At 45.9% G+C, this 13,251-nt stretch overlaps 1 protein-coding gene across 1 annotated transcript in view; it reads left to right on the top strand.

Moving 5' to 3' along the window:
- LOC309394248 (sodium- and chloride-dependent GABA transporter 2-like) overlaps positions 1-13,251 on the top strand; it is a gene marked incomplete at its 5' end in the record, with an annotated part of 216,712 nt that overhangs the window by 75,624 nt on the left and 127,837 nt on the right. The window contains 4 exons of the mRNA XM_081957156.1: positions 595-697; positions 2,620-2,720; positions 3,822-3,992; positions 6,240-6,661. Coding sequence (XP_081813282.1) covers positions 595-697; positions 2,620-2,720; positions 3,822-3,992; positions 6,240-6,338 — 474 coding nt within the window. The 3' untranslated portion in view covers positions 6,339-6,661. Of the gene's footprint in view, positions 1-594; positions 698-2,619; positions 2,721-3,821; positions 3,993-6,239 lie in introns of the transcript that reaches the window.

Here is a 13,251-nt window from a genome sequence, read left to right on the forward strand (position 1 = left end):
TAAACAGTTTATGACGTACAAAATGTCAAAAAAAACCAACAACATTTCCTGTCCTGATGTTTGACTCTGTCAGCGTAGCCTATTTTCAAGGCAGACACATCCCTGTATCCCAACTTTTCCAGTGAAGGCTGCACATTAAAATTTCTGTCATTGTTGAAGGCACTGAGGAATCCGTTATGGATGTATCTCGGAAAAGACGTCCCAAGTGTTCACGGGTTGTCTAGTATTATACAGTATATCGCAGAAGTGTGTACTCACTTTTGTTGCCAGCAGTTTGGACATTAATGGCTGTGCGTTGCGTTATTTTGAGGGGACAGCACCTTTTACACTGTTATACAAGCTGTATACTCACTACTTTACATTGTGGCCAAGTGTCATTTCTTCAGTGTTGTCACATGAAAAGATATACTTCAATATTTACAAAATGTGAGTGGGTGTTCTCACTTCAGTGATATACTACTGTATATAAAATTCCATTCAGTGCTTGGGGACTTAGCGGTGTAAAAAGAAATTCATTTGCTCATCACAGTTTTAACCTCTCTCTCCTCCATCTCTTTCCCAATCCCCACTGTGTGGGCATCTGCCCCTCTCTAGGGTGGGATGTATGTCTTCCAGCTCTTTGACTACTATGCTGCCAGTGGGATGTGCCTGCTCTTTGTTGCCATTTTTGAGACTCTGTGCATTGGCTGGGTATATGGTAAGTACAATTGCAACAGGAAATGGGTCTTATTGGTTATGGGCCATCACGCTGAGCTCAAGTCTTAGCAATCACATAGATAGAGCGAGATAGAAAACATAGGTGTCAAGATGCCTGTCAAAGACTAGTCTAGAACATCTCTGGAGCTGGAACACTATCCCTGAACTTATCCATAACAACGAGGCTCGTTACCGTGTTTCCCCAAAAATAATACAGGGTCTTATTTTCTTTTGACCCCAAAAATAAGCACTTGGCCTTATTTTCAAGGAGGTCTTATTATTTTTGAAGTGCAGGAGGCAGCGAGCATGGTCACCTCATGGCTGCTGTTGTGTTGCAATATTTTCGTGGAGGGCTTATTTTTGGGGGAGGGCTTATTTTAGTGCATGAGCTCTATAGCGCAATTGGGCTTATTATCTGGGGAGGTCTTATTTTGGGGGAGACAGGGTAGTCCTCCTGTTTGGATGAAATCTCCAGAGTTATCTTCATATGTGTTTCATATTTGATATCAGTAGGCAGGGGGACCCTAGATGGAATACAATACTGGTTTCACACAGGTGCAATTGCTTTCATTAGCAGAATGATAAGGGAGCAATTCCTCTCTCATTTTTCCTCGTGCTCTTCAAGTCCTGAGGGAATTTCTGGAAAAGTTTCTGGAGCAGAAGCAAAGAGAAAAGAAAATCAAATTTACCCTTAAGTTCTTTGAGCCTATCAGAAACCAATATAAGAAAAGGAATAAACAGTTTTATATTACTAATTTAACTGACCTTGAGAACCTGTTTATCGTTCTTTTGCTTCAGTGGCTTTTCATTGCTACCGTGTTTCCCCAAATATAAGACAGGGTGTTATTTTCTTTTGACCCCCAAAATTTTGCTTGGGCCTTATTATTGGGGGGAGGGGCTTATTGGTTTGGGGTTGCCAGGTGGCTGCTCTCTTGAGAGCAGGCGCCCGAAGAGCCGAGCACAGCCTCAGGGGCAAACGGCTGTGTCGCACTGTCGCAGCAGCGCAACAAAGCCACTATGAGGTGACCACGCTCATGAGCAGCTGCCCAGCAACCCCTGCTTCTAGCCGGGCAGAACGCCACTCACCGACCCAGTAATATCCCAAAGGCGCTAAGCCGCGTGGTGCTCTACCCGGCTGGAAAGAGAGGTTGCGCGATCACTTGTTCTGCCTCCAGCTCGCGTGCCTCCCAGCCTCACCATGCCCAGCTTTCCCTGCAGGGCTGGGCCAGGGTGTTGCCGCCACCCTGCTGCCGCCGCCACCCTCCTCCAAGCATAACCGGCTTCCAAACTCTGGAGATCCGCTGCCGAGTACTGGCAGTGGCTGCTCTGGGACTACGCTCTATGGTTGTGGGCTGCCTGTGGGAAGACTCTCTGTCCCACCAGACAGCAGGGATGCGGTGGGGGTGGCAGCAGGACTGCGGCAGCAGCAGCAGCAGCAGGGTGGTGGTGGCGGCAGCGGGGCACCGGCGGTGGCAGCAGTAGGGCGGTGGTGGCGGTGGCAGCAGGGTTACGGCAGCGGCGGCAACCTGGCCCGGCCCTGCAGGGAGAGCTGGGCAGGTTGAGGGGGGAGCCACGTGAGCTGGAAGCAGAACAAGTGCTCGCGCAACCTCTCTTTCCAGCCGGGCAGAGCGTCACATGCCTTAGCGCTTTCGGGATATTGCTAGGTTGGTGAGTGGTGCTCTGCCTGGCTGAAGGGGGGTTCCAGGGGGCTTATTATTGGGGAAGGGCATATATTTTTGCCCACAGGAAAAATATGGCATGGTCTTATTATCAGACATGTCGTAATTTTGGGGAAATACTGTAATACCTTTCTGTTTAGTCTGCTGTGCTTCTTACTTTCTTGATCCTGGCTCTCTTTTCTGTTCCATAGGTGTTAGAGTAGACTTGTTCTGCTTGTCTTACCATCTTTTGTTCTTTTCACAGGTGCTGATCGTTTCTACAATAACATTGAAGACATGATTGGCTACCGGCCATGGCCTGTTATTAAGTACTGTTGGCTATTCATAACACCAGCCGTCTGCCTGGTAGGTGGGACATCTCGGTCTAGAGACCAATCCAGAGGGTGCCCAGGGACTCTTAAGCAAAAGAGACTTTGACCATTGCTTGTGCCTGCTGCTAGGCAGCAAAGAAGTGGGAGGGAATCGTGGTGGGAATGGAAATAGAAACGATCCAAAGGGAACAGATAAAACTAAAATTTGTATAAATCCCATCAGCGAAGTTTTTTTAACTTAGTCAATTAAGTGCTTAAGTTCTTCAGCAGTAGAAGCATATGTTCAAAGGGGTCTCCCAACTTTGGAAACTTATTCTGACTTCTGCCTAGATGTAGCAGATCAAGACTGATACCTGGGTATAGATGGGCGATAATGATTAGAAATAGGACATTCATTCAGAATTCACCTGTCTGAAATGTTATAGGGCAGTGATAGCTAATCTTTTCCGGACTGAGTGGCCAAAGCATGCGCCTGACCCCCCCCCAAATGCATTGCACGCATGCCCCACGTATGCGCCCCCTGCGCCTGTGTGCACTCCCATGTATGCACCCCCATGCAGGCAGCTTTTCCCCATGCATGCACATGCCCCCCCATTGCCCCCTGTGTCCCCCATGCCTCCTGCGCCCCCTGGCAAAAAAAGGTCACAAAATTAGTGTGACTCAATAGTAACCACCTTGCTCAGTCACAGAAAGTCTGGTCCCAGTTATTGTCGTCAGCCGAGGACTATCTGTATTCACCAGGTGGAAATCAGGGATGGCGCTGTTCTGATCAGCACATAATAAGCAAAGTGGTTCATTAAAGATTGGAGCATCTAATGCAGGGATGTCAAATTTGCGGCCTGCAGGCCCGATGCGTCGCACGCTGGCCATGCCCACCCCTGGTTTAGCGAAGGGGAAAAAAGTAATGACACATCACATGATGACAACAACATGATGCCGCGGGTTTGACTCCCCTGATCCAGAGGTGGTATTCAGCCGGTTCTCTCCGGTTCAGGAGAACTGGTAGCGGCGGCTGCAGAAGGCTCCGCCCACCCACCCTGAAAGTGACGCATGCGAGCGAAGCGGTAGGGAAAGTAATTAAACTCCCACTTATCCTGCCTTATCTAATCCTGCCTCTTTCGCTCAATCTTTCCAGGCAACCTTTCTCTTTTCTTTGATTAAATACACCCCGTTGACATACAACAAGAAGTACGTGTACCCATGGTGGGGAGACACCGTCGGCTGGCTGCTTGCACTCTCTTCAATGATCTGCATCCCCCTCTGGATCGTCTACAAACTCTCCACCATTAAAGGATCCCTGAGAGAGGTAAGACTGGCATTTTCTCAGACGGCGACTGGGATGCAAAGCGGCTAAACCAGGCCAAGCCTGCCTCGGCCTTCAGAGGTAGCACTGCCGTATTCCAAAACAACGAATGGGACCCTTGCACTAATTTGCTAAGAATCCAGAGGTGGCATTCAGCCAGTTCGCTCTGGTTCGGGCGAACTGGTAGCGGCAGCTGCGAGAGGCTCTGCCCACCGACCTCGACTTAGTGCGGGAGCGCTATGCATGCACCAGTGATGTGCGGTGAGGTTTATGGCTGGTGAGGCTGGTGACGTCATCAGGAAGGCGGGGAATGAGACCACGTGTGCTGGAGGCTGAGGCTGCCTCATCCTCCAGCACACGTGATCCCATTCCCCGCCTTCCTGAGCGCGCTCCGCCGGCTCGCGCTCCGCGATCCCCAACAGCAGCTGCTTTTCAGTGCTTTTCTGTGCGTCTGGCGTTTAGGACATCCGGCTATCTACCTAAATGCCAGACGCACAGAAAAGCACTGAAAAGCACTTCGCCTCCAAGCCACTTCGTCTTGATGACGTCGCCAACGTCGCTGCTGGGCGCAGCCGGACGGAAGTAACCAGAGTGGCGCCGAGGGGTCTGGGCGGACAAAAGAGCGAGCGAGCGAGCGATGGAGAATCAGGCAGCCTGATCCTTGGTCGCTCGTCCGCCGGACTGCCTCGGTGCCACTCTGGCTACCTCCGTCCATCCGTGCATGGCAGCTGTGGTGACGTCATCAAGCCCCTGCCACTTCTGGACGTCTATTGCAGTCGGGAGGAGCGCGCAAAGTACAGCGGAGGCAGGAAGTTTATTGGCGCTTCCGAGAACCCTCCTGCCTCCACCGGTTGCCCAGCTGGCACCGCCCCGTGCGCGCTCCTCCTCCTCTCTCCTCTTCCTCTTATATATATGAAACTCCCTTGTGGATATTATTATTATATATAGTTATTTCATGATGAGAGGTGAGGCTCTGCCTCCCCTGCCTCCCCTGACCGCACGTCCCTGGCATGCACAGATGGTGGTATGTATGCGCAGACCACCTGTGTGTGAGCAGAAAGAATGCGAGGACGCTCACATTTGCGAACTGTTAGGGAAGGCAAGTGAATCCCACCTCTGTAAGAATCTCTGTATTACTGGCAAGAACCAGCGACTTTATTGGATTTGAGTTGGCTTGAGGGCTGCACAATCTAAATTGCCTTTGTGGGTGTTTGTTATTAGCTGTATAATACTTCAGCAATATCACCATTGAGAACTTAGCTTCGCCGTATCCCATCATTTCTTTCTCCCTCCTATGCTTATTGACTTTCAGTCAAATATCTTATTTCCTCTGTGACATTTGCAGCTGGTTTCCTTTGATTACAAAGGAATATCGAGGTCAGAATGTATGTAAAAGAAATATTTGCAACATGTATGCGGGAGAAGGTGTTTTTTTTTTAAAAAAAAATGCTGCTTTTTAAAAAAATATGCAATGCTGCTTTTACAAAGAACAAGGTTCAGAGATCTTATTCAAGATTAAATTGTCCCAGAGTAGTGACCCCCAAAATTGCTACAGCTCTATTTATTCTGGTTCAAAATGAACACCAAGTGATATATTGGAGTTCCACTGTTTCAGAGTAGGATTCCTTCTGGAAATAATTAACTGAAAGAGGAACTGGTGAACTCCGGTGTTTGGTACGAATTCAAATCAGTTTAATGATCCAGGGAAGGATGCTGGAACAGTGGCTGCTTTTCCTATTCAAAACCCTTAGTCCTCAACTTATAACCACAATTGGGATGAGAATTTCTGCAGCTAAGCAAGGTTCAATTTGATGACCTTTTCTGGCCATCGTTGTTCAGTGAATGACTGCAGTGAATCATGAGGTTACTAAGCAAATTCAGTTTTCCCCGTGGACTTGTCAGAAATCAGCTAGGAAGATTGTAAATGGCAATCAAAATGACCCTAGGACACTGAATACCACTAGTACTTAGACTTATATACCACTTCACAGTGCTCCTAGTCTTCGGGTTTCCAGTGCTCCGATGTGCTTGAAGATCAGCTGGATGGTGTGCATGCATGCACCAGAAACAGAAGACCAGGTGCGCACTGCCCGGCTGGTCTTCAAGTTTCCAGGGGTCCTTGTGTTCCAGTTTAGGCACTCAGTGCCAAAAACGTTTGCCATCACTTTTAAATGGTCTCACCAGAATCTCCGTAGACATTTCCATCCGCCCCTTCATATGGTCTGTCTCTCTCTCTCTCGCTCTTTCCAGAGGTTCCACCAGCTTGCCTGTCCAGATGAAGACTTGCCTCAGAGAATGTGTCCAGGCCCTCATCTCTTCCCTATGACAGAATTAGATTCTCACTGTTAGGAGTGGAATCCTCAATCTCCGTTGGACAATCTTGGCCCGTGATCAAGAAGAGAGGAACCAGCCACCTCTTTCCCCTCTCTTTAAAAGAACCCGGGAAGGCTGCTAGGGAAAGAGGGTTCTCCCCAGGTGTTGGGGATGCAATGCTGCTTCTTCTGTTTAGCAGCATATTTAGAGGAGGCAACTTAAACCACAATGTACTCCTATGGATCCGTCTAAGAGTGGAACAGGAAGGACAGAATGCAGTGATGGAAACTTTTTCACAGGAGCACAGAATTCCTCTTGCATAAGGTTAAGGGAGTGTTCCAGCCCATTCATAAAATCCACGTTTCTACCAATGATTTATTGCTTATGTGTCTCTGTGTTTTTTTTTTAAAGGGAGCGGGTTCTTCAACTCCAGACCTAACTATTTTTCTATTGCTTTCATTAGTTTTTGAACTTGGTATAAAGATAAAGGTTCCCCTCGCACATACGTGCTAGTCGTTCCCGACTCTAGGGGGCGGTGCTCATCTCCATTTCAAAGCCGAAGAGCCAGCGCTGTCCGAAGAAGTCTCCGTGGTCATGTGGCTGGCATGACTAAATGCTGAAGGCGCATGTAATGCTGTTACCTTCCCACCAAAGGTGGTCCCTATTTTTTCTACTTGCATTTTTACATGCTTTCGAACTGCTAGGTTGGCAGAAGCTGGGACAAGTAATGGGAGTTCACTCCATTACGTGGCACTAGGGATTCAAACCACCGAACTGCCGACCTTGGGATCAATAAACTCAGTGTCTTAGCCACTGAGCCACTGCGTCCCTTTTGAACTTGGTATAGCATTATTCCTAATTAATACTCTTACTCTTTAAGAGCCACGTGATACGTAAGGCTGATGGAAATTGCTCTTGTCACTGGCCACTTCTGATAGATTTTCACTGGCTCAATGGTGGAATAGGAGAACTTAAAAAAATCTGTTCCCATATACAGCACAGTCCTGCTTCAGTCCTACACTATTTCATTTTTTTTTAAAATGGGGCTAAAGCCATTGAGGAAAAGATGAGAAAAATGTGAGCAAACACTCATATTTTCACAACTATAACAGAATATCAGAGTTGGAAAGGACCTTAGAGGTCTTCTAGTCCAACCCCCTGCTCAGGCAAGAAACCCTGTACCATTTCAGACAAATGGTTGTCCCATCTCTCCTTAAAAACCTCCATGTTGGAGCACCCACAGCGTCTGGTGGCAGGTTGATCCACTGATTAAGTGGAGATGATGTTTCACTTTGAGAATATTGATGCATTTTGAAAGAATACTTTAATCGGTGCAAAGCTCATATGAAACAAGCCCAAAGCACATAAGAAATCAGCATGAAAAACAGTCATGGTACTCCATCACTGGAGGTTTTTAAGAAGAGATTGTCATTTGTCCAGCATAATATAGGTTCTTCTGCTTAAATTGGGCATTAGATTAGAAGACCTCCAAGGTCCCTTCTGTACTCTGTAAACATGCCTCTTTGTTAATCTATTTGGTGAGTTCATTTGCACTATTAAAGTATACCTGAGCTGCATATCTACCTAGCACGTTTCCCAAAATCCATGTTATATCTGGTGCAGCATCTCATTATCCACTAGTTGGTGTGTGGTGCTCTCTTCCATAAATCACAGTTGCTGTAGTATCATCACATATGCTGCAATATTTCATGAGCTGCAGTTACTTGCTTTTCTGCAGAATGGAAGTATCCAAGGAAAAGGTAATCCTGCTCAGATATTCAAAGCCAACAGTTGTGGTTGCTGAAAATCACCACCGTTCTTAAAAAAAAAACCATTTGTTGTTGCTTAAAAAAAAACCTATTATTTTTTATAGTCCTAGCATGCATATCTTTTGTTATTCAGAGCTTCATTATTCATTGACTTCATTATTTGGCCATTATGCAGCAATCTCTTTTTGAGGGTTGGCAAGATGTGAATTGATGAAACCGAGTCATATGATCAAGCAGGAGGCATTGAGGAATTGTAGGATACAATACCTATAGCAATTGGGTAATGCTTCCATTAGGAAGGATTAGCAAGGAGGGACTTGGTGGCTCAGTGGCTAAGACGCTGAGCTTGTAAAATCAGAAAGGTCGGCAGTTTGGCGGTTCGAATCCCTAACGCTGCATAACCGAGTGAACTCTCGTTACTTCTCCCAGCTTCTGCCAACCTAGCAGTTTGAAAGCATGTAAAAATGCAAGTAGAAAAATAGGAACCACCTTTGGTGGGAAGGTAACCGCATTCCGTGCGCCTTTGGCGTTTAGTCATGCCAGCCACATGACCATGGAGACGTCTTTGGACAGTGCTGGCTTTTTGGCTTTGAAACGGAGATGAGCACCGCCCCCTAGAGTCAGGAACAACTAGCACTTATGTGTGAGGGGAACTTTTACCTTTACCTTAATGCTTCCATATCAATAGAATTTTAGAAATGCTTCCATATCAATAGAATTTTAGACCAGGTGGAACGTTATACAGCTTTACAGATCTGGTCACCTCTTTTCAACAGTAGGAAATAGGCCTTTATTTTAAAATCACAGTCCCATTAGGGCGCAACTGCAGCATGAATATTTGTGCAACTATTTAACAAATCTTCTGGAAATCCACCACTAAGAAGTCCAGTGATGACCAGGGGAGAAATGTAACGGTAATCTCCCCAATTCCCAAACTCTTCAAATATGGGAAACTTTCATGTGCCAATCCCAATGAATTCCTCCTATGTAATTCCTAGTTATAAAAAATAAACAATTGCACAGCAGCATGTATTAGATTTGCTTTAATGTAGGGTTAACATATTTAATGCATTGGTTGACCTTGGCTGAACTCAGAAAGCTAAGCAAGGTTCAGTCTTATTAGGATTGAGATGAAAGTCCACCAGAAGTTACCAGAGCTTCAGCAGAGACTACAATAGCAATGGCACTTAGACTTATATACCGCTTCACAGTGCTTTACAGCCCTCTCTAAGCTGTTTATAAAGTCAGCCTCTTGCCCCAAACAATCTGGGTCCTCATTTTACTCACCTTGGAAGGATGAAATGCTGAGTCAACCTTGAGCCTGGTGAGATTTGAACTGCCAAATTTCAGGCAGCCGGCAATCAGCAGAAGTAGCCTGCAGTACTGCACTCTAACCACTGTGCCACCAAACATGAGTGCGGGAGCACCGGTAACTGGAAGAGCAGATTCCCGGCACACACAGCTAAACTTCTGGTTTCCATCATGGACATGTGTGCTGGTCACCTGGTCTTCCGGTTTCCATGAAGAACAGCTGGCTGGCGTGCATGCGCGCACCGAAAACCAGAAGCTCAGCTTCCCGATGCGTGCATGCACGCCAGGGAGCTGCTCTTCCGGTTTCTGGCACTCCCACACATGTGAAGACCAGCTGGCCAGCGTGCATGTGCGCTCCAGAACCTGGAAGAGGAACGGGTGACGGCTGGCGTACCCAGAGAGATGCCTCTGCGTGCCACTTCCGGCACGCGTGCCATGGGTTTGCCATCCCAGCCTTAGTGCCTTCAGTGATCTTGGACTACAACGGCCATAATCTCTTGCTGCTATTCATACTGGCTGAGGCTGATAGGAGCTGAAATCCAAAACAACTGGTATGCCCCAAGTTATTTATCCTAAGCTACATATTCTATCCTACCATATTTTTCAGAGTATAAGACGCAGCTTTTTTCCTCAAAAAAGAGGGTGAAAATCTGGGTGCATCTTATACACTGAATGCAGCATTTTTGGCCTCTCGAAACCCCACCCCCTTTGCAAAAATGGCCGTGCAGAGCCTTTAGGAGGCTTCCAGAGTGCTTCTGGGGGCTGGGGAGGGCAGAAATGAGAGAAAAAGGGGCCATTTTTGCTTGTTTTTGCCCCCTCCCAGGGGCACTCTATAAGCCACCTAAAGGCTATGCATGCCCTTTTTTGACAAAAATGGGCCATTTTTTTCTCGTTTTTGCTCCCCTAGCCCCCAGGAGCACTTTACAAGCCTCCTGAAGGCTATGCATGCCCCCCCCTCCTTTTTTGACAAAAAACAGGCCATTTTTGGGAGATCTGCAGAGTGCAAAAACTTTTTTTAAAAAAAATTGCCTCTTCAAAAACTTGGTGCATCTTATACTCCGAAAAATATGGGATATGGTTGTGGGGTTTTTTTTCTTCAAAGGAAGGCATGGGGCCTAATAATCCATTCCTATGTCTGGTTTTCTCCTAGAACCTTCATCTTCGCCAAATGCAGCGGACAGTGGGATTAGCACGGGCAACTGAGCCTCACAAATTGTCGAGCGTGCCTTGAAACAGAGTCTCTCATTGGCCTGCTTCCCCCCCACCCCCACCCCGTACAATTAACTGAATTCAAACGAAGGAATTTGCAGTCTCAGCTTACTCCTGGTGTCATCCGTTTGAATGAGCAACCTGAGACACTTTAAAGAATACCAAATTCATTAAGAATGGCTGATCCGATGCCGTTATAAGGCAGAGTGAAAAAATCCCCTAAAATCGCAAAGGAGGTAAGAGACAGCCACTTAGTCCGCCTGAACCATTTGGCTGTTTCAAAGCAAGCTGTTGTCTTGGAGAACAGTGGTGTCCTCCAAAGCATGTCTCCTTCATCCCAAAAGAGGTGCGGGGACGCAGATGCTGCTTTTTTTGAGATTCAGCACCAGGCGTTTGCAGTTGATTATCAGACAGAATCAGAATGGAGCATTTGCACTGCCAGAGTCCATTGTGGTTGGGGGAGTATCACAAATTTGAATAAATAATAATACCAACCAAACATTAATCCAGGCTTATGAAGTGCCCACAGGAAACCCGACATTCCTCCGGAGCCAGAAAAGAGCTTAGAAGAGAAAGTATCTTAGAATGACATCAGAAAATGAGTAATTGGTTTTCGTAGTTGAAGAGGAATTTGGAAAGTTGATTCTCTCCACCACAAGATGTCCCTGGTACATTAGTTTCTCCTAGTGATCAATAGGCAAAAACAATTTAGATGAACTTGGAGTGGAGTCATTGTGTATGCAGAGTCTTCCATAGCAGCAGGATTTATGTCCCGGAGTCCAAAATAGCCCCTGAATAGCAAACATAATTCTTATGACCCTTACCTCAAAGCACCATTTTAACATAATAAGAATTCATTTGGAGTGCTTCGTATAGAGTCAATCAACTCCATAGATGGAAAGGTGGTATGTAGGGAAATATGGCTTCGTGGTGACAAAAATAACAAATTCTTCTATTTTCTTGGATATATTTCACCTTGATATCAAAGAAATTATTAGGGCTGCGCAAAGCAGTTGAGAGAGAGATGCTTTACAATGTGTGCTAGCGCATGGAGCCCACTTTCTACAAAGTACTGGCCCTGGCATTAATTGGAAAGCATGCGTGTGTACACATGCATCCTTCATCCCTGCTGGGGATCCCAGTGAAGGTATCACTATGCATACCCACAGGCAGCTATGCATCTGCTGTAATTATTTCAGGAGAAGTGCTCGGTTGCACTAACACATATTGTGAAGCACCTCTTCTAAATGCATTATACAATGCCAGTAGCTATACTTGTAGAAATGGAAGCTGGCAATGAATCTTGTGGGGCAGTTCAACTCCCAACAGTGGTCTTCTCTTCAGTGTGCTGGTCAGCCTGCATGACCTCTCCAAAATCCATAGTATATGTTGAGCTCAAGTGAATTAATTCCATTGCTTAAGCCTATCTCCTACTGATTCCTACAACCTATTGAATATATCCTATATCCTACAGATATAGGATTCTATAAATCCTATATCCCATTCTATATGTTCTACCAGTTATGGTCACCACATTATAAAAAAGATGTTGAGATTCTAGATTCTAGAATCTAGAAAGAGTGCAGAGAAGAGCAACCAATATGATTAGGGGACTGGAGGCTAAAACATACGATGAACGGTTCCAGGAACTGGGCATGGCTAGTCTAGTGAAGAGAAGGACCAGGGGAGACATGATAGCAGTGTTCCAATATTTGAGGGGCTACCACAGAGAGGAAGGGATCAAGCTATTTTCCAAAGCACATGAAGGCCAGACTAGGAATAATGGAGGGATAATAAACAAGGAAAGATTCAACCTGGAAATAAAGAGGAAAATTTTTTCCAACAGTGAGAGCAATCAACCCATGGAACCACTTGCCCTTGGAAGTTGTGGGAGCTTCATCACTGGAAGCTTTCAAGAAGAGACTGGACTGCCATCTGTCAGAAATGGTGTAGGGTCTGCTTGGGTGGGGAGTTGGACTAGATGACCTACAAGGTCCCTTCCAACTCTGTTAATCTGTATCTGTATCTATCTCCTTTTTCTATTTTTCCAGCTTCGATTCTGAGGACTCTTTCTCTCCTGTTTCCCCAAATTCTTAAAAAAGTTTTCTTACCACAGTATAGAAAATGATCAAGAATTAAATTGTCTATTCTTATCTTCTTGAAATATAGCATCAGGGAATTAGTACTCTACCTACCGTACTCAAATGACCTTTGCAAAGAGGGAATATACTACCTGGAAGGGCTATAATCTCCAAGGGATCAGTTTTATTTCATACAAAGAGTTTCTCTCAAGTAAAAACCTTCCAGAAAATTCTAGGGCTGTAGGAGGAGATCTGTGTTAGTCTATGTGGATAAAAATCAGGAGGAATCTGGTAGTATCTTCTCCACCAGCACATTTATTAAATTGCAGATGTTTTTGTGCTCCGCAGCCCACTTTATTAAATGCATCAAGTAGATAAGCTGAGGTAAGATTTAAATTGGGATGAATAGAATAGAATAGATTAACAGAGTTGGAAAGGACCTTGGAGGTCTTCTAGTCCAACCCCCTGCTCAGGCAGGAAACCCTACACCACTTCAGACAAATGGTTATCCAATATCTTCTTAAAAACATCCAGTTCTGGAGGCAAGTTGTTCCAATGATTAATTGTTCTAACTGTCAG

Source organism: Natrix helvetica, assembly GCF_964273705.1.
Source record: "Natrix helvetica genome assembly, chromosome: 6".
Classification (NCBI taxonomy): domain Eukaryota; kingdom Metazoa; phylum Chordata; class Lepidosauria; order Squamata; family Natricidae; genus Natrix; species Natrix helvetica.